We start from the raw sequence: 26,370 nt of genomic DNA on the forward strand, positions 1-26,370 counted from the left end.
ATGTCTCACTCTGTGACAAACTCATCATCCTTTAGGTCGACAGGTATCGTCCTTCTTGGGATCAATGACATCTTCCATATTCATAGTTCCCTATGCCAGACTGCACATGAGACCACTGCAACAGTCTTCAAATAGCTGGAAACAAAAGCTAACACTGTCACAGTCAGCACTCCTGTCTCTCCCATGGTGGACCAAGTAGAACAATCTTAAAGTGGTAATCCCCTTCCATCAGGATCTCCCATCCCAAACTTTTGTTACTGATGCTCCCCCCCCAGAATGGGGTGCTCACATTGGCCACTTACAGACTCAAGGAATATGGTTGGACAAAGAAGCGTCTTACCATATCAATCTCTTAGAACTGAAAGTTAATCATTTGGCTTTGAAGTCCTTCCTTCCTGCGATAAAGACGAATTCTGTTTGTTCAGACAGACAATACCACAGCAACGCATTACCTGAACAAACAGGGAGGGTCACACTCCAGTCCTCTGTCCCTTGAATCGCAGGCCATTTGGGAATGGCTCATAGCAAAGACCCAACAGTTACAGCAGTACACCTTCCAGGTGTTCAAAATATAGAAGCATATTTCCTCAGCCGTGTTATTCAAGACAATCACAACTGGGTTCTAAACAACAAAGTACTGGGGGAAATTTTTCAAGACTGTGGCTATCCCCAAATAGACTTGTTTGCAGATGCAGAAAACAAAAAATGCCAAGACTATATCTCCAGATTTGACCAACTGGGGCGAAAGGGGATGCCCTTTTGATTGCCTGGTCAAGGACATTTCTCTATGCTTTTCCACGATCCCTCTTATTCTGGAAGTTTTGATCAAGCCGTGCAAATCCAAAACAAAAATTATACTCATAGTACCTGAATGCCCTTGTCAGTGGTGGTTCACGGACCTTCTTCATCTCACTCAGCAGTGAGAAGTTGCCGTGCAGGCAGAATCTTCTTTGCAAGTTGAGAGGTCAGATTCTCCATCCCCATCTTCCATTGCTGCGATTGACCGCTTGGCTTCTGAATTCTTACAATATGGCAATCTAAAGTTACCACAAGAATGTATGGACATTTTGAGAGAGTCTAAGTGCCCTTTCACAAAAACTCCCATGCTTTCAGGCAAAGAGATTTTGTATTTGGTGTATTAAAAACAATTCTAATCCATTTAATTGTCATGTTGAAGTGTTATTACCTTACCTGTTTCATCTAGCAAACTCTAATTTACAGCATTCTTCTTCTATTAAGGTACATCTTGCGGCCATAACAGCCTACAGAACATTCTGTTCACAATCTTCATTTTTTCAACTTTCTGTGGTCAAAGATTTCTTAGCAGGTATTAAGAAATAATACCCTTCAGTTGAAACTACCTCTCCCCTATGGGAGCTTAAAATTGTTCTATCTAAATTAATGGGGCCTCCTTTCGAACATATTCACAATTCTTCTTCACAACACCTTACGTAGAAAACAGCTTTCTTAGTCACAATTTCTTCAACATGCAGAGTCTGTGAAATCCTAGCCCTGTGTGTAAATTAACCATATACAGTTTACACAAAAACAGAATTGTAATCAGAACACACCCTGTTTTTTCCATGAAGCAATCTCTGATTTCTACAGTAATCAAATTATTTCTTTGACCACTTTTCTCCAAATCCTTCAACTCAGGCAGAGAAATCTCTCACTCCCTTGATGTTTCAAGGGTGTTGACATTCTGTTTGAACAAAACTAGAAACAAATGAAAAACAGATCTGCTTTTCATAAATTATTGACCTGTAAGAACTGGATTGCCCTCTACAAAATAATTGATAACAAGATGGATTGTTTCTTGCATTGTTTTTGCATTGTTTTTGCATGTCTGTTAGAGAAGAAACCCTTACCTGGTAGGCCCAAAACGCATTCTACTCGAGGTGAAGTGGCTACTCTAGCCCTTCTTAGGACTGTCCCAATTACAGATAGTTTCAAGACTGTGACCTGGAGGTCTGTCCATACTTTGTATATTATGTCTAGATTCAGACTCCAGGGAAGATACTCAAATAGGGCAGGCTTCATTGAGGAATATTTTGGGATGATTGTTGGCTTGTCTCTATTTCCTGCCCACTCTCTGAGTGAGGGATGAGCTTGCTATTCTATTCAGTGCTTATGGAAATTGATGAGGATCCCCTGAAAGAGAAGGAAAAGTTACTTACCACTAATCCTAGTTCTCTTACAGTGTTATCCTCGTCAAATTCATAAGGAACGCTCTCTCCTCTTCGGACAAGAATGCTACAGTACTCATTACATTTTACCAAGGGTTCCTATATTCTACGGTAATAATGAATTGACCTAACTGTCACCTGTTGGGCATGATGGCATACTGAGGGTACTGTGAGATTCTTTTCTTTGTGTTGTACTATTTTTATTATTTAGTGCAATAACAACGTATAGCAAAGTTTCAAATACAAGGAAAATGTCAGAGTGAATAGATTCACAACTGTGAATAATGGAACTTTAGAGAACCAGTTGGGGGAATAGAAGGGCGAGGATGGTTTGTGGGAGATGAGTACCATGAGAATCTTAGAGGCACAGTACCAGTTTTATTAGCTGAATATATTGCATGCAGCCTATTGGCTAATTCTGTCCTTCATTTATTTTCCTTTTAGGTTTAATTTTGTTTTTATTGACATTCTGCAGCAATAAAACATCATTTATATCAATACTGTGACAGCACCCCAGCATGTCTGCCCTACTGGGCCCATACATATAAAGATCTGTAGATGAGACACTGGTGCCTCTTGACTCATTCCAGTCTTCAGCCATGAGAAAGTCCATGGAGTCTCTGCGTGTGCCCGCAGCATAATAGATCCTAGTTAGACAGCCATGTCAAAAGGACAAGAAAAACGAAATAAGAACATAATCCCCACCACTCTCCCCTCCCTCCCACAAACTGGTGTGCTTGAGGTCTAATTGAAATAGAACTTTCTTTCTGACTGGAGCGAGGGTAAGATTCAGGAGCTTGTAGGTGGTGTGCTTGATCTTTAAGGCGGAGGAGTCGGAGGTACCTTGGACAGGTGACCTCATTCATTTAAGTGGCCAGTAAAGATACTATGGGTTGCCAGATGTCATTGAAATTTGTCATGGAGTTAGTGAGAGAGGCCTAAATCCTTCCAATTCCCAGAATGTACCTCATCCTGTGTAACCACCCTAGGTATGTCAGTTTTGTCTGTGTACCCCAGTGCGATGAGATGTTTTGATGGGCTGCTCTCAATACCAGGCCCATCTGCATTCCCTTCCGAGATCTCAAAGAGTATTTTAGGGGGTTAGGTAGTCCAAGTATTCCATAGGCTGGGAATCTCGGTATTTGCGTCTTGAACTGTCTATCTACATTGTCTAGTATCGCCTGCTAGTATTCCGCCAAGGACTGGTTTGAGATACCAGTATGTGGCTACCTTATCTACTGTCTCTCTGCTAGCGGTGTTACGTGCCGTATGGTTGGCTCGGTAATAAATATCTTTCCCTTCTTTCGGGGTGAGGTCTCTAGCCAGTTCGTCCGCCCATCGTTTCTGGCTGGCCATAGATGCCCAGGGAGCTTGTGGGCATATCATATCATACAGTTCAGAGATCATTTTTCCTATCTGGAGTCTTGGTCACCAACCCCCTTTCGTAATTGATCAATATTCTGCCCACTTTTGGTCTCACCTCTGGCTGGAGGAGCCAATGCCGGAGCTGCAGGTAGTGGAACTGCTCTGCTTCGGGGAGGTCTTGATGGTCCGGGAAGGAGACAATCCCATCCGGGTTAAAGAAGTGACCTGCTGCCTTGAACTCAGTTCCCCTCTACCCAGAGAATGCCTGTTTGTCTAGACCCAGTGTAAAGTCCCTGTTCTCCAACAGAGGAGTCATGGGCAAGGGGAAAGACGTCAGTCCCTTCCCAATGGTCACCCCACCCAAGGCCGGAGTTGAGTGTGCGTGATGGTGATCCCCATAGATTATGGTGCCGATCTGCTCTTTTGAGGAAAGGGACCTTCCAGAGGGAGAGTTTTGCTAATGCTCTATCATGGAACAGCCACCTCTTTTCAGATTCTGGCCGATGCCATTCCACGAAGTACTTAAAGTGCGCTGCCCTAAAGTAGTCCAATATACACTGAATCGCCAACCCTCCCTCGTTGGGCCGGAGATAGCCCAGGTCTTTTTACATCCGGAGTCGGGCCCCTGCCCATACAAACTGTTGTATTCCTTGCTGTATTTTATGGAGAATACCCGGTGTGAGCCACACTGGGAGTGTCTGGAACAGATATAGTGCTTTGGGGAGAATAAACATTTTGATCCCTGCCACCCTTCATTTATTTTCCTTTTAAAGAAAGCTTGTAAAATGTATGATATGTTCACCTTTACTTTATGGTGAATTATATGAAAGCAAATGCTTTTCTTTTAAAAATGAAAGTAAAAATGGGACTTCTTAGCCTGTTTTTAGGCTGCAATTGTCGTCAATGCAAATAATTTTTTTAGATTGCAGTATATACATATATACATGTATTTTATAAGCACTCCAGGGTCCCCGTGTGCGGGCATGACTATTCAGTGCTTATAACTTTGATGAGGATACCCAAAAAGAGAGCTAGGATTACAGGTAAATAACTTATCCTTCCATGGGCTTTGGTTGCTCAAGTCCAGCCAGGTGTCGGGTAGACCTTTCCCTGCTCTAACCCGAGCCATACAAGATGATTGTGACACTGCTAAAGTCACAATCAATTGTGGGCTGGTTACCACAGATTCTCCAGTATTGAATCTTCCCAGTTGTAGAGGTGGGAGTACCATTGTAATTATAATTAGCAGTGTAAATCAAAAGCGGTAAAGCCAAACCCAAGAGATTGTATTCCAATTCACATCATTGACGATAGAACCAAACTTCAGCCAATCAGAATTCAGCTCCTGCCTCATTTCTCTCCTTCAGAGCCACCACGCCTCAGTTTCCCTGAACTTTGCTGGAAATTTGCTGCTGTCACCTCTGCTGACCTTCGGTTGAATTCTACATCTACAGATCAATCTTACTGGCCTGTACCTTATTCTGGCAGAAATCTAACACATCAGAGGGAACCAAAAAGGTTTATTTGGATCCTGTAAGTCTTGTGGTAAGATGAGGCAGTTTCATTAAGACACTAACTAGGAGTCTCTGTATTGTCCATACTCTGATCATAAACCTAAGAGCTGCAAATATTGCAGAGCTTTTCTGCCAAAACTTTAAAAGACAGAGAAGCAGGGCCTCTCTTATAGCTTCAGAAGAACAATTTACAGAAACCCCAGTCTCTGGAGAAGATGTATCACTAACACCAAAGAAAAAGACCTTGAAGAGAGACAGACATGGTAAGGAGTCGGGCAGGCAGCCACATAAGAAATTATTGAAAGGGACAGAAAAAAGAATTGCTAAAAGGAGGCCTGATCAGAAGAAGTCGGTCAGACAGCAACTCCAGGCTCATCTTAACAAAATAATTCAGGTCAGAGCCTTCCACTCTTTTTGAAGCAGCCCTACCCTCTGCAGATATCAAAAAGACTACCTCAGATCCTCGTCACATATCACACACATCGCCTGCAAAAGCATCACCAAAACAATTGACACGACCATTGACAGCTACTAGGCCTACATCAACGATGTCTACTACTACAGTGTCCACTGCATCTTTAACATCAAGGTTGATCTTAACAATGTCTTCATCGTCGTAGAGACCGTCTATGGCTGCGTCGTCATCGAAACTGAAGATGGCTGCTTCATCATCGACAGATGATCGATAAGCACCCTCGTCAATGACCGCTCTGTTAACTGCACAAACGATGGCTACACCAATGACGACTATGGTTCTAAAAGGAAAGCCAGATCCGACAATGAGCCATTACTGAACCCTAATAAGACCAGAGCAAACCTCACTGACCAAGGTTTCCCATTTGCCACCATTACGCCTTCTAGAAATAGGCGGTTTGGATGACAATGAGGATGATGTACATTTTGGGGCTGCAAGTAGCCCATCACAGCTGCATGTAAAATGGCAGGAAATGGATGAGGAATTTGATCAAGATGTGGCTACTTACTTCAAATGAGATTTCTCTTTTACAAAAAGGCCCCATGACAAAAGAAGATCATATTGGGAGTTTCACAAGGATTATCCATCGGAAGAAACTTTTGAAAAACAGCCATTTCAGGAACCATTGATGCAGGTTCCCATAGCCCTAGTTACAGACCTTTGCATGATCCTTAAGAATTATTATAAAAAAATTGCCAGGAAAAGGAAACTATAGCACAAAAGCAGCAGCAAATTTGGATGTACCCAACTGGTATTTTGTCACATTATCCTGAGATAATGACATAGGAAAAGCGCTCTGCTGCACAGAAAAGAGACCTTCCACAGCAAATGACTATTCACTATGATCGAATTGATCAGGGCGACGACAATGAAGAACCTGACGAAGGTGAAATACTTTATAATCAGGCTAGTAATACAGGAAGCGAGTGACTATGTTGCCCTAATATCTGCCCCCAGCACCTCCGGCGGACAGTTCAGCACCAGATAGTAATGGGAGCTTCCATACCGTCTTAAAAAGAGCTGTTAAAAGGTTTGATCTGCTATCATCTGTTAAACAAAGATTCTCCTATACGATTTCAAAGAAACAACAAGAAAATCTGTGAGATCCATCCCATATATTTGAGCAGAAGGCCTTAAAGTAAAGAAAAACCCTGCTACGGTGGCAGACGTAAGGTTGAACACATCTGAAAGATTTGTTTTGCTATGGCAGCTATGAGTAAAAGAGAGTCCAACGTATTAGCCATAGTAGGCAGGTATGGCCATCAGATGTGGTCAGAATGTTATTGACTATCTGCCACAGTACAAGAAACAAGATGCAAAATCTATCCTTCAGGAAGGAGAGAAGACATCCACAGAGATTATCAATAAAGGAATGGATGTAGCATTGACTGGATTCAGACAAATGGCTGGAGCAGCAGTTTTAAAAAGGCAAGGCTGGCAGAAAGCAACATTGTTTACATCTGAAGTACAATAAAGTTTTTGGGATATGCCGTATAATGGAGAAGTTCTTTTCCGGAAGCATATGGATGATGGCCTTTAATCAATAAATGCTGATATGAAAACAGCAAGATCACTAGGAGTTCTCCAAAACTCCAAAAACAAAGGTTTCAGTCATTCGGAGGTATTAGGGGTAGACACCAATGCTCCTTCAGAGGAGGCTATTAGTATTAGAGATATCAGCCATATATTCACCAACAACAAGGATATTGTCAGCAATTCATTCAGCAAACCTACACCAGCAACTCTCTTCAGACATCCCAATAGGAGGAAATATCTGGCACAGGTAGGTTCTCCAGAGACAATGACAAAGTAATGACACCGGTCGCCTCTCTTCAGGTAGCTCGTTTGAATGTGAGAGACACTCTCAACAACTTATACGAAAACTGGAGATCCATATCTTTGGTCTGTTGTATGTTGGATATCATTCAGCAAGGTCAAACCCTACAATTTACTCAGTAACCTCCTCGCAGTCCACCTTGCAGGAGGTCACATGAACACCTTTGGCTGTTGAAAGAGAAAATAAAGTCGCAAGCAAAAAGGTCTCACAAGCTCACAGAAACATTGGTTTCTACTCCAACGCAGCCACAGCCCGTGCAGGTAAGAGCGGTGGGGCAGAGTGTGGGTGGGTCTTTGACAGATGACGACATAGGAAAATTAAATAAATAATGAATTTTCCCTTGTCGTCGTCTGTCAAAATCTCCCACCCACTCGGACCCACCAACCTACCGCTCTTACCTGCACGGTGCGAGGCTGCTCCAACGTCTTCCTACTGAAGAAGAAATATAGAAAATGGGAACAAGTATTGGATTTGAGACAGCTCAACAAATACCTCAAAAAGCAATAATTCAGAATGGTTACACTACAGGATATCATTCAGCTGATAATCCTAGGGGATCCTATGGCATGGCTAGATTTACAAGATCACACAAAATGGTACCAAGGTGCACTCTGTTTTTCAATGAGGTCCTCTTTTGAATGAATTTGATCACTGTTCGACCCTGTCATTAGCGCATGTCTGTAAGCGCTGTAATACTAGATTATTCAAGAAAGCTAGGATTGGAAAACCGTTCCCAGCAGACGGGCGCACTTAGCTGAAAAACCGACGACAAAGTTTTTCTTCCGAATCTCAAATAAATTATAGTGCTCTCCTCTGATGAAATCTTCTCCAAACAATATAAGTGACATTTCTTTTGTGTTTACTTTTATTTACTCACAACAATGATTTTTATTATTCAAAATGCTTCATTGTATATATCACAATGTACTGCGATGGTCGTAAAAACCCAATGCATTTCAGGTCTTCCCAGACCCTTCATCAGGGGTCTCTTAATGCAGTCCAAATGATGTTAAGTTAATACGTTCCTGCCATGTGATATATACAATGAGTGATTTTGAATAATAAAATCATTGTTGTGATTCAACAAATGAGAAATATTGACCTTAGACCTGTTTGCTATCCAGCTTATTCAGAAATACCAACACTATGCTATCAGGTTCCTGCGCAAGGGATCCTGGGGGAATGCATTACAGGGTGTGTAGACAGGAATTCTACCTCTACCTATGATATCACGGATTCTAAACAAATTGAAGAGAGAACTGTGTTGAATTATCCTAATTTCATTGGTACACAGAACTTTTCCTAATGTCCGAGCAGCAACACATTGCATTCAAACCAGCCCCAGGATTGCTCTCCAAGAAAATTGGGCAGGTAATACATTTGAATACGAAAGCAATCAATTTAGTGGCCTGGCTCCTGAGAACAATGGGTTCTATCAGATGAATATCTCTCAACAATGCAGAGACATACTAGCACAAGCAATAGCTGATTCCACAAATAGATCATATAAGGCAAAACAGCTCAAAAAAATCGCAAATGTTGGTCTACAAATAATTGCCATCCTTTTTCCTCAATATTAGCAAAAGTATTACAATACCTACTCAACTTAGCTCCCTCTGGCCCAGCTCAATCAGAGTTCATCCTGTAGCAATATCGAGATTTCAGGAGATCCTGGAACTAAAAGTCTTTATGGTCAGACAGGCTCTTAAAATAATTTTTTTAAGGGATATCAAGAGGTTATCCTTCGATAAAAAAAATGGCAATTGCATGGCAGCTTAGCACAGTCTTGGCACCATTGATTCGAGAGCCTTTTGAGCCTATACACTAAGCGGACATCAAATATCTTTCACAGAAGACAGCTCTTCTCATAGCCCTTACATCTGCTAGAAGAATTAGCAATGTACAGGCATTCACATACAACGACTATACTTGCAATTTAAAAAGGATAGTTTTATTTTCCATACTCACCTTCATTTCTTACCTAAGGTTCCAACGGATTTTCACCTTAATTAACCTATTGCCTTAAAGACATACTTTCGGAACCCTCCAAAAATAGCAGAAAGAGTGTTTCATTCCATGGATGTTAAAATGTGCTTAACATTTTATATCAATATCAAAAGAAAAAAAAACTTGATCAGCTTCTGGTCAGCAAGACAGAGCCAAGATGTGTCCTGAGTTATTATTACATTCAGCAGCTATAGCTTTTTGCCACAAAAAAGCAGGAAGACAGCTTGCAACTAAAGTACATCCTCATTCAAAAAGAAGTGTGGCAACCTCTACAGCTCTTTTTGGTGGAGTATCATTACCTGACATATGCAGGGCAGCCACATGGACAAACAGACATACCTTTACTAGACACTATTGTCTAGATGCAACTGCCAACCAAGATGCAGCAGTGGCTCAAGCAGTTCTTCACAACTTATTTCAATGAGGTGAGCTATTGTTATAAATTGTAACATGGATATTAATGTATTATATATAGATCGCTTATAAACTACACCCCTTATATTATGCTACCCGCCTCTGCAATTTTCTATACATTAGATCAAGTTGTTACTGCTTGCTATTCGGATTCAAGCATGTGAATCTATGAACAATTCAGTACTGGAAAAACAAAAAGTTACTTATCAGTACACTGTGGTTCTCCAGTATTGATATCTTTCATAGATTCACATAAGAGACACCGACCTCCCCTTCAGGTGCTCAGAACATTGATTGACGGAGATACTAGTATTCCCTATTTTGTACTCGTGTGATCTGAAATCTGAGGTTTGGTGGCTCTGGAAGAGTGGAATGAAGCAGGGGCTGGTGTTTGGTTCTACCTACAATTATGTGGATTAGTATACAATCTCATGGGGTTTTCCCTTAATGTTTAGTTTGTTTGATTTACACTGATAACTATAATGACCATGGGCTTCCCACCTCAACGACAGGTAAGATTCAAACATGTGAGTCTAGGAAAGATATCAATATTGTAGAACCACAGTGTATTGGTAAGTAACTTGTTTTTTCATCAGCACTAGAATTGCTATTCATTGACACGCCTGTTTACCGTCAACAGACATTTCAAGTGATGCCTTATTGTTCCTTATGGATATACCCTTTGATTGGTACAAGGCAGATTCCACTCTAAAGTGCTTTAACGAGAGCAGTGCCACAGAACATTCCTTGAGTGTATCTACCATGTCTCACCAGCTGAATGAATCCTATGGTTCCTTTGCAGTTTCATTTGGGGTACTCCAAACCGACAGCCACTTCAGCCTCAGCAAAGTACCCAGCAGTTTCACGGGTCAGAGTGTGGTGACTCCCAGTCAGGAACAACATGCGCACGTCCTCCCTCCACCAACACGCCCCCAGCCCCCAGAACCCTGTGTCCCAAAAGCAGATATACCTACCAAAACCCTTTACCGTGCTCTTAATGGAGCACAATCACCCTTCTGAAGGCAGAATCCAATGCCTCTCACCGGATTAGCGGGCCATAACATCTGACAGGTAGGTCCCACAGATTGTCCAGAATGGACACTTCACGGCCACTCCCCCACACCTTCTACTATCACCTGGAAGGGCTGACGGACAGCCATCTTCCCATCTCACTGAGAGGAGTGCAAGCCCCTTTTGGCCAAAGGGGCTATCAAGAGCAGGGTGGCAGCTATCAAGAGGATGCCTGTGACAGTAAAGGGTTGTGGTTGTTATTCCTGCTACCTTCTGTTGACAAAGAAGGACGGAGGTCTTCATTCTATTTTAGACCTGCACCTTCTCTCAAAATGCCTAGCGTAGCACAGGTTTTGTCTGCCCTTGACCCCGGAGACTTGATGGTGGTGTTGGATCTGCAGGCGTCCTATTTCCATACACCAGTCCTGCAGGCCCATCAGCTCTTTCTACGGGATGAAGGTGGTAGCAGCCACCTTCAGAGGTCAGTTTTCCCCTACCTCGATGACTGGCTGTTGAAGGTTGGCTTGCACTAGACAGTCGTCTACGACCTCCATACTACGGCGAACCCTCCTGTCATCCTTGGGGTTCACTGTCAGTGTTCCGAAGTCATACCTGACTCCTTCTCAGACACTCAGCTGTTTTGGCTAATCCCCGCTCCCATCTTTGAGATTCTTTGAATTACTTAACCTAAACCTTAGTGGGGCTTTTCAGTTCTGCTTCTGCATCTCTCCTGGAGAATTGATCACCTGTCTTGTATTGATACAGGGCCATTCTCTGTATAGGACATACAACCTTGTGAACAGAAAACTCTATTCAAAAAGAAATATTTGACAATTCTCTGTGAAGCGGTCATTGTAGTAAGATTTTGACACATTTGTCTAGACCCTTGAAGCATGTCAGTTTTTCCCCTGTTAGAACCCACACCATTGACAAAGGTGAACATGGAACATTGTGCTTATTCATACAAGTTTGTGCATGGACCTGATATGGGAGTACTGATCGCAATGGCTCCATCCACAAGTTTCTCTAGATCCCCGAGTAAGCAGATGATTCAAACCTTTCCAGGTTTTATAAAGTTAACTCATCAACAATTTTGTTTTAGACATTTACTCTAGTGCAGCAACTTCACCACAGGCAGACAGTGATATACTCAGATTCAAATTGATACTAATGAAATTGTCCTGAAAACAGAGGCGTAATTCTCAGTCTCCTCCAAATTCTGAGTCATGCAGTATCTTCACAACTCCAACATTTGACTTGAATTGAGGGATCAAGGAACATTCACCAGCATTCACCAACCTCCCCGAGGATTACATTTAAGATTAGTTTGAATTGAACCTCAAGCATTGCGATACACTTATGAATGAAAAGACTAAGGTTGCCATTGACGGTGTCTCAGGTTAGTTATTGATCAATACAATCTAATTTAGAACCATTCTGTTAAGCATTGGCATTTGCAACATTTTGTGCATTTGTCCTTTCATATTTTATAGTGGACTGTTTAAATGCACAAAAAAGTGGTGTCTTAGACTTAAGGCAGGCTAACTCTAATCTCTCTTAATGAGCCATTAAGTGGTAAATCATGGGATGCTTCAGGTGGTAGAATGGTTTGCCGAGGCCATCATGGTAGCAACAAAAACAGGAAAAACATAAACATCAAGGGTATATTGAACAAATATTTATGCAGCGCATCAAGCCACCTCACTACGCTGCGTGAAAGAGCAGGAATGCGCTGTATTCGTAGAAAGAGGAAAAATTGAGGAGAAATGAAGATATTTCCCCTCGTGATACCTCACCTGGGGAAGGTTTGCATTTTGACACATTCTCAGGACTGCCATTAGTGGTAAATCTGTGAATGCACCAAAATCCATGGGTAGATGCATGGACACCCACGCTTCCCCCATGGAACGCCTGCCTGGGGCAGAGCAACGTAAGGCATGAATTTGTGCTGCCTTGCATTACTCCAGATTCATCAAGCCATACAGGGCCACCAAAGTCGCTTTGCTTGGCTTTGTAAATCTCATTTAGGCTTTGTGTCACACTTATGCCCCCTTGAATCGTGCAAGGGTGACACAAACCTTGATAAATTTGGCACCAAGTATATAGATTTTAAAAAATGTGAGTTAAAATGACAAGAAAACTGTAATGAAGTAAGAAGTTCCAATAAGTTATCAGTGTTATTAACCTAGGCAAGTGAAAAGATCTTGGGAATGTGAAGGGTTTTCCACATTACCTTCCAGCGAATTCCACCTGCTCTCCCTGGCAAGGAAGTTGGACTGATACAGTGCCTATCATTGCAAATTTCTGAAAATAATTTACAAGTCTTATATATTTCCTGTGAAATATGGATTTTGAAAGCTCTGTTAGTGTGTGCAATAACAGTAGCCAAATAAGGACAATTTGAGTATTTATGACTATGTGGGTCATCAAACTATATTTTGTGTGTTCTTGATGATGGGCATTAAGGGATGAGTAAAGGTTTTCAGGCAGACAGTATTGCAACAGTGTAAATAAAGACGAGGGTTTTGCAATTGTGGCAGTCACCAAAAGAATAAAGGGGTGCAGGTGCATCACAACATGGAGCATGTACTTAAATGAAGATATGATAAAAAAAGAAGTTATGTTACACCTGGGATGGAGGTGTTTTTTAGGTGAGATAGTAATACCAATTCTGTTTTACTTAAGGACACTGTGGTTGCTTTGGAGGCCCTTTCTCGCTACTGGACGAAGACCTACTCAACAGAGGGAGGCAATCTTGCTCTCACTATCTCTTCCCCACAGAGAAATTTCAATACCAGACTTCGCCTGGACAAGCACAGTAAACAAGTGCAAGAGCAGTTGCAGGTAAGTCTTCTGAGCCACTGAACTGGTTTCAGTCTTTAGATTGTAATCCACCAGTGCTTTGGAGAACACACACATGCAGTTCACAGCCTCTAACACACATAAGCAAACATGCAGCAACATTGAGCACAATAGTCATCAGCATCAGCCACAAACCCACAGTGATTTCTCAAACCAATTCCGCGATAGCTCACAGCATATGCCGCTGGCATAGATTAAATTACTGGCACTAAAGAAGCTTTGATCCAAACAAATAACATCAGACATACCTGACTTCCCTCACTAATATTGCTCCTAACACATGCTGAGAATGAACGACTTGGTGAGGGTCAGAGCTATAGCCTCTGTTTTGAAAAGTGGAATACAAGCATAGAGACGCATAATAAATTGAAACCCAGATGCTTATGTTAGGCTAATATTTCTTCATCCTGTGTCCCTATTATTATAGTGTAGTATGTGCCTGTAGGCAGGAAAGGCAGAACTGTGACCTCACGATGAGGCATATTGTGAGGCAGTTTGTTTTGGCGTACAATGCACTTCTCTTCCAGGGGATCCTCATCAATAGTCATAAGCACTGAAGAGTCCCGCCCACGTGCGTGGATCCTAGAGAAACAGCCAATTGCATAGAAATACATCACTAACAAGAAGTGACCATAAAAAAATATTTCCAAAAACATTTTTTTAAAGGAAAAAGAAAAGGAATATGAGACATTGTTTTTTAGTAGGCTGCAATGCAAAGCATAGAAAGAAAACTGGCACAGTGCCTTTAAGAACCTCAAAGAACCTCACAGTACCCCCTGTATCTCATCATGCCAGTTGGGTTAGTTCATTTTTCCGGCTTCTAGAAACAGGATACTGGGGCACTCAGCTCTGTCTTTTTGGACGAAGTTTTTTAGAAATCTTTGCAAATATGGTATTTAAAGGTTCATAATCTCTTTTTACTTAGGGTAGTTGGACACCTCTTTCTGACAGAAAATTATTTATTTTTTCTGTTAAAAATGTTTTCATTTTTTGCGAAGTGACCTTCCGGTGGAAAAAGAAGCCACAGTGAGACCCCAACAGGCTCTGCATTATGTGTCTTCTAGAGGATCACATTCCTGATTCCTGTAACCATTGACAATCTTAATCCAGAAGAACTTTGAAGGATTAGCAGAAAATCAGACTACAAGGGTTGCAGCAAAGGAAGGAAGAACATGCTGCCAGATCTTCTAGAAGCCATGGAGAAGGACAGTCTTCTACTAGAGCTTCTTCTTCCTGCTCCAAGGACTCTCCTAGAGGTAGATCCAAGGAAAAAAGGCATCAGAGGAAGAGACATTGCTCCTGCTGGACATCGAGAAGCATTACGTAGAGGGGCATAAGGTTGCAGACTGGACACATAAAAATTTGCTTGCGCTCATCAGCTACGAAGTCGAGACACTCAACAGTGAAAGAACACTGTCAGTTGCCGTTGAAAACTCCTCCTTCAATGATAAGACCTCAGTTGTTGATACTGAAACCACCTCCGTCTATGGTAAAGTTACCTCTGTCGATGTCGAGACTGCCTACGCCAATGACGGCACCACCTCAATCAAGGTCACGGCCACCCCCATCAACCTCAAGACCACCTCAGTATACGTTGAGATCATCTCGGTCGACACTCAAACCTCTTTCCTTAACAACAAGAATGCCAACTTCAACGTCAAAGCCACCACATTCATCAAAAATGACATCTCCCAGGAGCTTCGTCCAGAGAGACCTACCACTCCAGATTCGAAATACTCTCAAACATATTCTCGATCACGTCATACACTAAAAGTAGTGCCTTTTGGGACATTGTTTTATGGTACATTCACAAGGGTGAGCCACGCCACCTAACTTTTCTCCAGTTTCATTAATATCCCCAATGCTATCACCTATAATATGCCTGGCATCTCCTTCTGTCCTCACAAGTCCAGAGGACAGTCCACAGTTTTTGAAAAAGCTCTAGAGAAAGAAGCCGCTTGTCTCACTATAGATCAAGAAGATCTAGTACAAGCGATCGCAGAACGCTGTCTCCCTTATGAACAACAACCTCAAGATCTTTAATCAGAAATTATTATTCTACAGCTTCCTCTAACACATTTTCACCATGACTATCTCCAATTGATGGATGACTTGATAGCTTTAAATGAGGTGCTTGTAAGAAGTGCAGCTAATTTGAACATTACTATGACTGCTCCTATTCCATCTACATCAGTCGTCTTTGAAACCTTACATCAAAGAACTTTACCTAGACCTCTCCTCCCTCTGGTCCCGGGTCTTCTTGAATCTGCAATGCAAATATTCCTGACACCTGTATCTACAAATTTGATCTATATAAGCTCTTGAAGAAGTATAGGCCTCCTGACCAAGATCGTCTCTTTCTCGGGGCAGATCCACCACCAGATTCTGTAATTGGGGCTGCAGCAAGGAAGTCACACATAGTAGCACCACTGTCTTCCATACCACCGGATAAGGAAAGCAAAAGTATAGTCTCCCTGGGAAGAGAAATGTGTAGAACATCAGCGTTTACAATGCCCTTTAATGGAGGTATGATCAATCTCTTTGGGATTCCCTACAAAGCTTACGGATAAACTCACTAAAGAAGACAGGCAAGATTTTCAGGCTGGCATTAGTGAGGGAATGCTTATATCAAATCAAATTATTAATTCAGCTGCTGACATATCAGATGTATCTGCTCATGGTTACTACCATGATATTTGGCGACTAACTGGTCTAAAACTGTAAGCGCAAAATAGAACACTGAACCTGCCAATCTCTGGAAAAACACTGTTTGGATCTCATTAGATGACGAAATGTCACAGATGAAGACTGAATTGGATACATTAAAAGTTGTGGGCCTAGAAAAGAAAAAATAATTTAGAAGGAGGTACAGGCCCAATGATAGCTGCTACAATCCTCAGAGGGTTCAAACCCCTCACTGGTTGCACCACAAGCAGCAACATCTCCTAAAACAGTCATACCATCCAAAGGAACAGGGTGTCAACATCAGCAATCTGCAGCGGGATAGACTCTAAACAATGACAATGGGTCACATCTTCCCCCAGATCCGTCAGTCACTCAGGTAGGAGGAAGTATTGTAACATGATTTTCAGAGGGGCTGCTGATCACTGCACCCAGATGGGTCTTTAATAGTGTTCGGAGTGGCTCTTCTTTTCTTTTCAAGTCCTCTTCCTCCAACCAAAGCATCATCTTATCAACAAGTTCTATTTCAGGAAGAGGTGAACATTTTACTACAGAATAAAAACAGTGGAGGAGGTTCCTTTGCATCAAAAAGGATTGGGTGTGTATCCTGATACTTATTGTTTCAGGAAAAAGGATCAAAACAGGAAATAAAACATTTGCAGAATGGATGGCTATAGTCACACCACATCTGAGAAAACAAAAGATATTAATCTACTTTTACATAGACAACTTTCTATAAAAGAAGCATCCTCAAAAGAAACAATGAGCCATTTTCAAGTATGTCTCCATACATAAACCAAGTTAGATCTTCCAGTACAATATCATAAATAGGCAATAATTGTCAAGATTTAAAACACAAGACAGTAATTTTCAGAAATAATGTCCATCCAAAATAGTCTCCAAAAGTTGTTGTGTGATAAGCTTCTCTTTATTCAATTTGTTTCCGACAAAATACAGCCACCACGTTTCGGTCTCACTCAAGCTTCTTCAGGGCTGTAATATAAAAAATCTGTATAACAATTTATTTTTAAACATTGAGTTACACACTACACAATTAAAAACACTTAAATGTATAATTACAGACAACTTCAGAAAACCTATACCCTACCCAGTTCAAAATATACACTGAGGGATAAAATAGATACTCAGTCCAAAAAAGTGTATCCTTCAGAGGAGACTGCTATCCATCCAACTGAAGTGTTGCATTCTATTGCACGTTAATCATCCAACTGCTCAACAGATTTTATCTCTGTTGTGATTGATGGCATCTTGCAATTTTTCTAGTTTCTCATGCCAGCCTTCACATGAGACCTTTACAGCAGTGTCTAGGGGGCCAGTGGAACCAGTTCTTGAACAGTTGGGAAAAAAATTTACTATCACAATCAATCATCCAATCACTTTCATAGTGGACCAAACTGAAAAAAAATTATGACCGGTACCTCATTCCATCAGTTCTCCCAGTTTAGAGTCTAGTTAGAGATGCATCCCAAAAAGGATGGTTAGCACACTGCGCCGTTTAGGGACCCAAGCACTATGGTCACACAAAGGGAAGACCTACCACATCAACCTCCTAGAGTTGAAAGAAGTTCATCCGGCTTTAAAATATTGTCTTCCAGTAGTTAAAATGACTTTTCTGCATGTTCAGATGGGCAATAAATAATGTACTACCTGAAAAAGCAGAGAGGGAGGCATTCAAGACCTCTGTCCCTAGAGTCACAAACCATATGGGAATGGCTTATTGCAAGGAACTTGACAATTACAGCTGTCCGGGGCTCACAGCTGCCCAAAATATGGAAGCACCACGCTCAGTTTACCCTTCCAAGAAAACAATGACTGGATTCTAAATGACAAAATCGTAGAAGACATTTTCTAAGAAAGGGGATGTCCCCAAATAGACTTACTTGCAATATAAAAAATAAAAAATGTAAAGGCTACCCCTCCAGATAGTTCCAGCCAGGGACAAAGAGGAATGCTTTTGTGATATACTGGTCCAAGAAATTCCTTCATGCATTTCCACCAAATCCTCTCATTCCGACAGTTCTGGTCAAATGTTACCGGTCCAGAACTAGGATGCTAATGATCATACCAGAATGGCCTTATGGGTGGTGGTTTACAGACCTTCTTCACTTATCAGAATGACCACGCAGGAGTTTGCCTTGCAGACAGGAGTTTGGGTATCAGATCCTGCACCTCAACTTTCCATCACTGAACTTAATGACATGGCTCCTAAATTCCTGCAATATGGCCATCTAGGTCTCCCAAAAATGGTGCATGATCATTTTACAACCTTCCTCAAGAAACTCATATGTCTTTAAGTGGAAGAGATTTAGCATATGGTGCATACAGAACAGCCACAATCCTTCCTCCTGTCAAGAAAGTATACTGATACCATATCGTCTTCATCTGGCAAGGTATGGGCTACAGTTTTTTTCTGTTAAAGTTCACTTTGTGGCAATAACTGCCTATAAGAAGTCTTCAGCACAAGTTTCTTTTGTAAAAATACCTGTGACTAAAGAATTTCTAGAAGATATTAAAACTGGTTTTACACCAGTTAAGTTCCCTTCTCCTCGTTGGGGTCTTAACATTGTTCTCTCTAAATTAGTGGGAACAACAAAGAAACAGACAATTTGAAGCCACTTTGAGGCCTATGGACTAATTGTGTTAACTTTATTGGTGGTTTGTTACTTGTAACACACATGCACCTTTAAGTTGTATAAGAGGTTACCTATTCTATGTGAGGTTCTGTTGCCCTGGGCTCACTATGCACTAATCTTATCAGACACCGAAAACTCAATCCCCTCCTCACAGGAACTCTGCGACGCTCTAGTATACCACTTCCACAACAAGATAGCCACCATATATAGGAACTTTGACCACAACCCACTGACCCCTCCAGCCTCCCCCTCCCAGTCACCGACCACCTGCTCACCTCATTGGAACAGCTCAGCACACCGGACTCTACTGTCTCAATGAACTCTATCCACTTGTGAGCGCCCTCTGACCCAGGCCCCCATCAACTCTTCAGCCTAAGAAGAGACAAGATCGGCCACCAGCTTACCACCATCCTCAACGCCTCTGTCGCCACAACCACCTTTCCCGATGCCTGGAAAGACTCAGAAGCAGACCCCTTCTCCTCAAGAAACTCCCGTAGGACCCAGCTATCTTCAGAACTACCCCATCTTGCTACTCCTGTTTCCCACCAAAGTCCTGGAGAAGGCAATCAACCTCCAATTCGTCGGAAACCTGGAGAGAAACAACCTGCTGGATCCCTCCCAATCAGGATCAACCACAGATGGCCTTGATCTATGCGACAGATAACATGCACAGACGACAGAGGAGAATCGTCCGCCTTGATCCTTCTTGACCTCTCTGCAGCCTTCGACACCATCTCCCTTCATACACTCATCAAACGTCAACACCAGATTGGATTGCATTATTCCTCCTGAGGTGCACCCAGAGAATCTGAGTACCTCCCTTTACCCATGAGCACCATCTGCGGCATCCCTCAATGTTCGTCCCTTAGTCCAACCCTCTTTAACATCTACATGACACCGCAGCAGACATTGTCAGTATTGTCAACATCATCGCCTATGCTGTCGACACCCAGCTCATCCTCTTGCTCTCAGCAGACCCCTCCACAAAGTCCATCTTCCATGACTGCATAAAGACTGTCTCAGCCTAAATGAAGAACAACTACCTGTAGCTCAATGCGGACAAAACCGAAGTGCTGATTTTCAACAGCCACACCTCCCTCAGGAATGACTGCTGGTGGCCATCGGAACTCGGACCCATCCCCACACCAAAAGAACATCGGCATCATTCTGGGCATCAAACTCTCATTAAAATGACAGGTCAACGGCGTCTCCTCAGCCTGCTTCCAGACTCTCATCATGCTACACAGAATCTACAAATGACTCCGCATCAGCACCAGAAAAACAGTGATGCAGGCTCTTATCACCAGCTTTTTGGATTATGGAAACGCACTCTATGCAGGCACCACCAGCGAACTCATGAGAAGGCTTCAGACGATACAGAAAGCAGCTGCCAGACTGATCCTCAAGTACCCACATCACCCAGCATCTGGTAGACCTCCACTGGCTCTCCATCCAGGAAAGATGCCTTTTCAAACTTCTGACCCACGCCTACAAAGTCCTTAACGACCAAGAACCTGCATATATGTAACCACAGCTTGAACTTCCACCAACTTTCCAGGAACCTCCGCTCCACCCACGCCATCCTTACACACACACCGTGCATCCGGCTCTGCCGCAGCAGAGGACCCACCTTCTCCAAGCCTGCTGTTAAGTCCCGGGACTCCCTCCCCCTACACCTCTGAACAACAGCCTCGCTGATAGACTACAGAAAGGAAGCTCTAAACCTGGCTCTTCGACAGAAACTCGCAGCCCAGTACCTGGACACCCTCACAGGTGATAAGCTGCACTGTACAAGTACTGTATGATTGATATGATATGATTGGGTATGAATTTGTTTTTTACAGTGGTCATTTGTAATAATCTAAAAACGTGTGGCTTTTAAAAAAGTTTTATCTAAGTAAATGATTCTTTAATATGTTTGTAGGATGGGCCAGCTATTATTTTGAGCGCTTATGACTATTGAGGAGGATACCCTGGAAGAGAAGGAAATGGTACTCACCTGTATTCCTAGTTATCTTCCAGGCGTAGCCTCATAAAAGTCATAAGCAACCCTCCTACCTAACCACACAGGAACTATTACAGCTCTCAACAATTTCTTCATCTAAGATCCCTAATTGCTGTAAAAATGACCTGTGAAAGGGCGGCAGCTCCCCAGCGGAAGAAGCAAAAGAAAGGAAAAAATAAAATGATAATAACATATTGATATTAGCATTTTATTGTGTTCTCCTGCTATTACTATTTGTGGGATCCCCCTGTGCTCTGCAAACTGGAGGAATATTACAATCACCTTTCAAATGTTTTTTTAATACTTACCTAGAGTGTAGGTAATACAAGGAAATTATGATTAGATTGTGTAAAACATTAGCACTGGTGAAAGTTAGAAACATGAACCAGTAAAACATAGTTTACATTTTTTTAAGGGCTAGGAAGAACACTTTTGGGTATTTCTACTAATTTATAATCAAGTTCTCTCAAACCTCCCTTTAGTCAGCAAGAGTGAATGTAGAGATTATGTTCCAAGGTCATAGGCAGAGCATTCAGTTTTATATTAATTTAGAAGGGTAAAGGGATCAGATGTCTTAGGTCATAAAAAAATACAAAATAATTGCAGTTTGGTGCTATAGAAAATGAATAAATGAGTGATAAATGGTTGTTCAGGGACGTGGGGGCATGCTGTCACTCGTGGCCTTTTTCCATGAGGCATCCAGCAGATGGTTAAGGGTATTTGGGGGATGACACACTTGCTTATGCGACCTGGACTCCGGCAATAATCTGGTGGTCCTGGCTCACATAGAGAAGGTTCTAGTTCAGTGCTAGTGTTTTAGTCATACAAAAAGGTATATATGTCTAAAAAAGGATGCACAAGAAGACCCTTTGGTGGCAGAGTGGCTGTTGTGCAGGGCTAGCAGGTCATATTTTTTAATCTAAACAACAATCACTCCGAATTTCATCCTTCAGAAGTACATCATTCGAGTACCATGGTTTGGGTAACATAACACTTATTGTTAAAACAGGAAGAGAAGTTACTTTGCGTGGTTTGCTGCATATGTACTAAATATCACATGGGCAAATTCTCTAAATGTGAGCTTTTGATAACAAGTAAAATCACAACACAACAATGATTTCTAATATATATTCTGAAAATTTCTTTTCCTTGACCTAGTTTTCTCTCGGAAACGATTTGCATGTGGACGTCCAAGGGAAAGGAAAAGCCACCCTGACGGTGAGTAGTAATGTGTATCTAAGACTCTGGCTTAGCTCTACAAGGTTTGTTTTTACATTCACAGGTGTCACGAGTGAACGTAGTTCAATAGAACAGTGATTGAATGTGAAAAGCAGGTTGTTGTAGCCCCACACAACCCCACTCAATACATAGTTGTAGTGGCATCTGTCTTTTGGATTACTAACGGTTTCTAAACATGCATCCAGGGATGCGGTGGCAATTTAGAAGCCTAATTATGTTCTTTACGATATCACACACAAACACTGTTGCTAAAAATTACACTTTAAGAATACATTTCAAAAGGCTCATCTTGTTGCCTAGCACACGTAAACATTTTTACAAAATAATATTAAAATCACACAAATGCATGCTGTGAACAACTAGAATGAAATAAACATTTCTACCAAAGTTAAAATGTCATCTAGCAATCTAACCCCTCAAAACCTACTTATATGTGCTAAACTAGCAGAGGTGTAATAATGTAATGTGCATCTAGAGTTTCTTAAGGAGAATCGACGCACTGAACAGAAGTTTACAGCTAAACGCAGTAGTTATCAGCAGATGAGAGCAAGTGTTTCCTCGAAAGGAAGACATGCATCAACCATGGCTCCTCTTTCTTCAGACTTGGATTGGCATCAACTTTCAGAGTAGAATGGAATACTAAAGAAATAATGCCTTGTATTAACCATGTAAAGGGGGAATTGTTACAAACTGAAAACATTATTTCTTCCAGTTGTTTGGTGCTCAATAACGTGTATGTGGATTTGGATCTGTTAGAGACTTTTTGACACAGGTTTTTCACTTTGGAATATTCCCCAGGCATCAGACTGGATCTGGAAATTTGTGAGCAGTCCCACTTTGAAGTGGTAGCAAGGTTGTTTGGCTTTGCGGCTTTGGCATCATCACCAGAAGTGTTGTGTGCAGTGCCTATATAGGGAACACCCGAGCGTGCTGAACTCTGTTCCTTCTTTTCCACACCATAACACGGATCGATTGAGCTCCCCTGAGTAATTTTTTTCACCTAGATTTTATGCCATGCTTTGCTTTTGGGTTTAAGGGATATTAAGCCCACACCTGAAGGTCACAGCATAAGGGATTATCGTGTGCCGTGTTTACCCCACCCCACTTGGTTCCTCTATGAGGTCGGTGCCTGTTTAACATCCCATTCACTGGTGTAAATTTCCTTGATATCTTCAGGTACAATTTGAGAAAAAGCTACCCTTATTACTTCCTCTCCACCCTCCCCCGGGGTGCTTCACTAATAAAGTAATTTTCAGATAGTATAAGATCATAAACCTCAAATAAACACAGAGAGAAGACTGTTTTAATGATGCATTGTATATCCCCTTCAACCTGTATCCCTAGAACAAAAACTCTATCAAGAGGATTTAAGGGCTAGATGTACGACCCGTTTTTGCATGCGCAAATAGGTTTACGAATCCGTTTGCGCATGCAAAAACCTATTGGGCCATGTACATAGCCTATTTAGCGAGTCACAATTTTTTGCAATTCGCTAAATAGGTTTTGAGACTCGCTATTTGGAAGGGGCGTTCCCTTCCAAATAGCGAGTCTCAAAACAATGTACAAATGTTTTGCGACCACAACTGCGGTTGCAAAACACTCCTTGATGCGGATGATTTGTATATTACAGATTGTATTCATTCCAACCTCATTTTTGTTTCACGTTTTTGATTAGCACTATATTCTCACTGGGCATGATCATCACGTGTATATGCAGTAGCAATATTAGAGAGCAGAGGCCCTAAAGAAAGCCTTGGGATTAGCAGCCCGGCTGGCTGAAACATGTTGGCCTTTTTTTGGCAGTTATTTGTTTAAACTGCCTTTTTACACTGTTCTGTTTTTAAATTAGGGGTTATGTCCTTAATAAAAATGTTCTCTATTGTTTGCAACATCACCCTATTTTAACTCACCACTCATTTTTGTGTTTTGCACTGCACTTTATATTTTTTCGGCGTTCAACTACTTAGTTGTTCATTGTGTTTTCCAAAGTGAATGCGGGCAAGATCCAGCCCACTATCATAGAAATGGTGGTCTCTATGATCAAGAGACACACCACTTCTCTAGCTGGTTGACCAAATGATAATACTGATCACAACGAGAAGTTGATGGCTATCCAGACAAGCTAGGCTGGATCTCACCACATATCACTATAGCGTTCTTTTCTTGTAGTAAGTTCTTTATTTTTTGGCTTATATGTGACTTGGGTACCACTTTATTTTTGTGAAAGTGTAGATAGCCTGCCATAGTATTGGCCTTTAGAACCCCGGTTTGTTGTATTTAAATATGTTGCCTTTACAAATGCAGTAACTATAACTCGGTAAGAATCAAAGCTTGCTTATTCTGGTTAAACGTTAGTCCATGCACAATAAAAGTGACGCGACGGCTTGTGTCAGTGGACAGGCTACTTTCTAAATAACTCTCATTGTGTATGACTAGCCAGTACTTTGTGCCACTCTACTGATGTGTGCAGTAACATTGTAATTTTACCAAAGTTTAAAAACTATATTTTGGAATTCTTAATTTTTTCTAATTTGTAGCAGCCATAAACAGACCAAAATTTTAAACATCTTCATTAGTGTATGTGTGCAAAATGTATTTTGTTAAATAATTCTATTTCCATGTATGGGAAGATTACTGATTATCGGAAGATTATGCATTTAAATCAGGCTGTTATAATGCATTGAGTAGTTGTAGTTTTAAATGACCACCTGTCATGAGTTTTTTGATGTAACGCTGCTACTGTAGTGTAGTTCCTATTTTCCCAATAGGCTCTGCGCATTGGAATAACATAAACAGCAGTGTAGACGTAGGACTGAGGTCATCTAGGTCTCTACTGACTATGTTAAACTTAATTTAGGTTTGCGCCAGCTAGCTCAGAGGTCACTGGAAACTTTCTTGAATGAATAGGGAGGGACAAGCTCCCCAGTATCAGACAAGAAGGGATTCAGTTTCCGATAACCGCATAAACATGACAACTTTGCTCCCTCAGAATAAGAGTATATCTCTGGGCTATTACTGAATATGAATCTGATTCTAATGCCTTTATCAGGATATTATTGATTATAACCTCACAAGGACATAAATCGGGAATATAGAATTAGGGTCCTACATATGAACACGACACTACTATGAGTGTGTATGACTGCACTTTTAATTCATCATTAGTGTGCAGCGATAAACAATCAGCTAAATAAATATTAGTGTGACTAGTGTACTTTTTTAAAATAACTGTATTAGTGTGCATAGATAGTTTAATTTGAGTAACTCTATTAATGTGTTTAAAAAGGCATTACTTTTGAAGAACCCTGTTACTGAGTATAGTAAGCTGTTGTTTATATACAGAGAAATATATAGAGAGAAATCATACTTTTAAATAACACTTCTATTGGGTATAAATAAAATCTACTTTTCAATCACTTTCTTAACGTGCATAGAGAATTATAAAAATCCTTTGATAATAATCGTATTGCAGTTTAAATGTCGACAACACTTTTCAATAACTGCCACTAGATATGGGTAGATAGATTGTACTTTTAAATATTTCTATTAGTATATGCGTTACCTTCCATAATTCAAAGTACTTCTATTTCTGTGCATAAAACAGATTATCCTTTAATTACCCTCTCCTGTGTATACGGACCATATATTTAATAATTGAAATGCTATACGCCTTTAGGCGTATATCAGTAATGAATGAATGAATGAATACATTTATTTGTGTGGTTACTCAAAACCATTACAATAAAACAAAAAAGTAGAAAAAGAACTCTCCATTTAAAAAATGTGAACAATTTAAAACAATAAACATAGTGATAAAATCTAAGGGTCTAAAATTCAATGATCATTGAGTCCAAGAAAGCTTTTTTAAAAAAAAACATATTTAAACTCGGCCAACAGTTATACATGCTCCTGTTAAGCTGTTAGTTTGGGATGGTAATTGACCTCAGCGCAGGTGCTTGCCTGATTGCTTAGCTGGGATAGTCCCTCAGCTTCCTACGAGTTTGTTGTACAAATTTACCAAACATAGCCATATGCTTCACTGTGTCCAGTGTGTACAGTTGATGGACTGCCTCCTTTGCAGTTCTAGTCCCCCATTGTAACAAGATGGGCCTAAGGTAA

The 26,370-nt window shown here is 41.3% G+C and overlaps 1 protein-coding gene across 1 annotated transcript in view; it reads left to right on the forward strand.

Annotated features, from left to right (window-relative positions):
- LOC147717735 (complement C4-B-like) overlaps positions 1 to 23,100 on the forward strand; it is a 643,152-nt gene extending 620,052 nt beyond the window's left edge. The window contains exons 30-32 of the mRNA XM_086919877.1: positions 13,495 to 13,653; positions 22,171 to 22,230; positions 23,050 to 23,100. Coding sequence (XP_086776003.1) covers positions 13,495 to 13,653; positions 22,171 to 22,230; positions 23,050 to 23,100 — 270 coding nt within the window. The remainder of the gene's footprint in view (positions 1 to 13,494; positions 13,654 to 22,170; positions 22,231 to 23,049) is intronic.
- The last annotated feature ends 3,270 nt before the right edge of the window (positions 23,101 to 26,370 follow it).

Source organism: Lissotriton vulgaris, chromosome 5 (genome assembly GCF_964263255.1).
Source record: "Lissotriton vulgaris chromosome 5, aLisVul1.2, whole genome shotgun sequence".
Lineage (NCBI taxonomy): Eukaryota > Metazoa > Chordata > Amphibia > Caudata > Salamandridae > Lissotriton > Lissotriton vulgaris.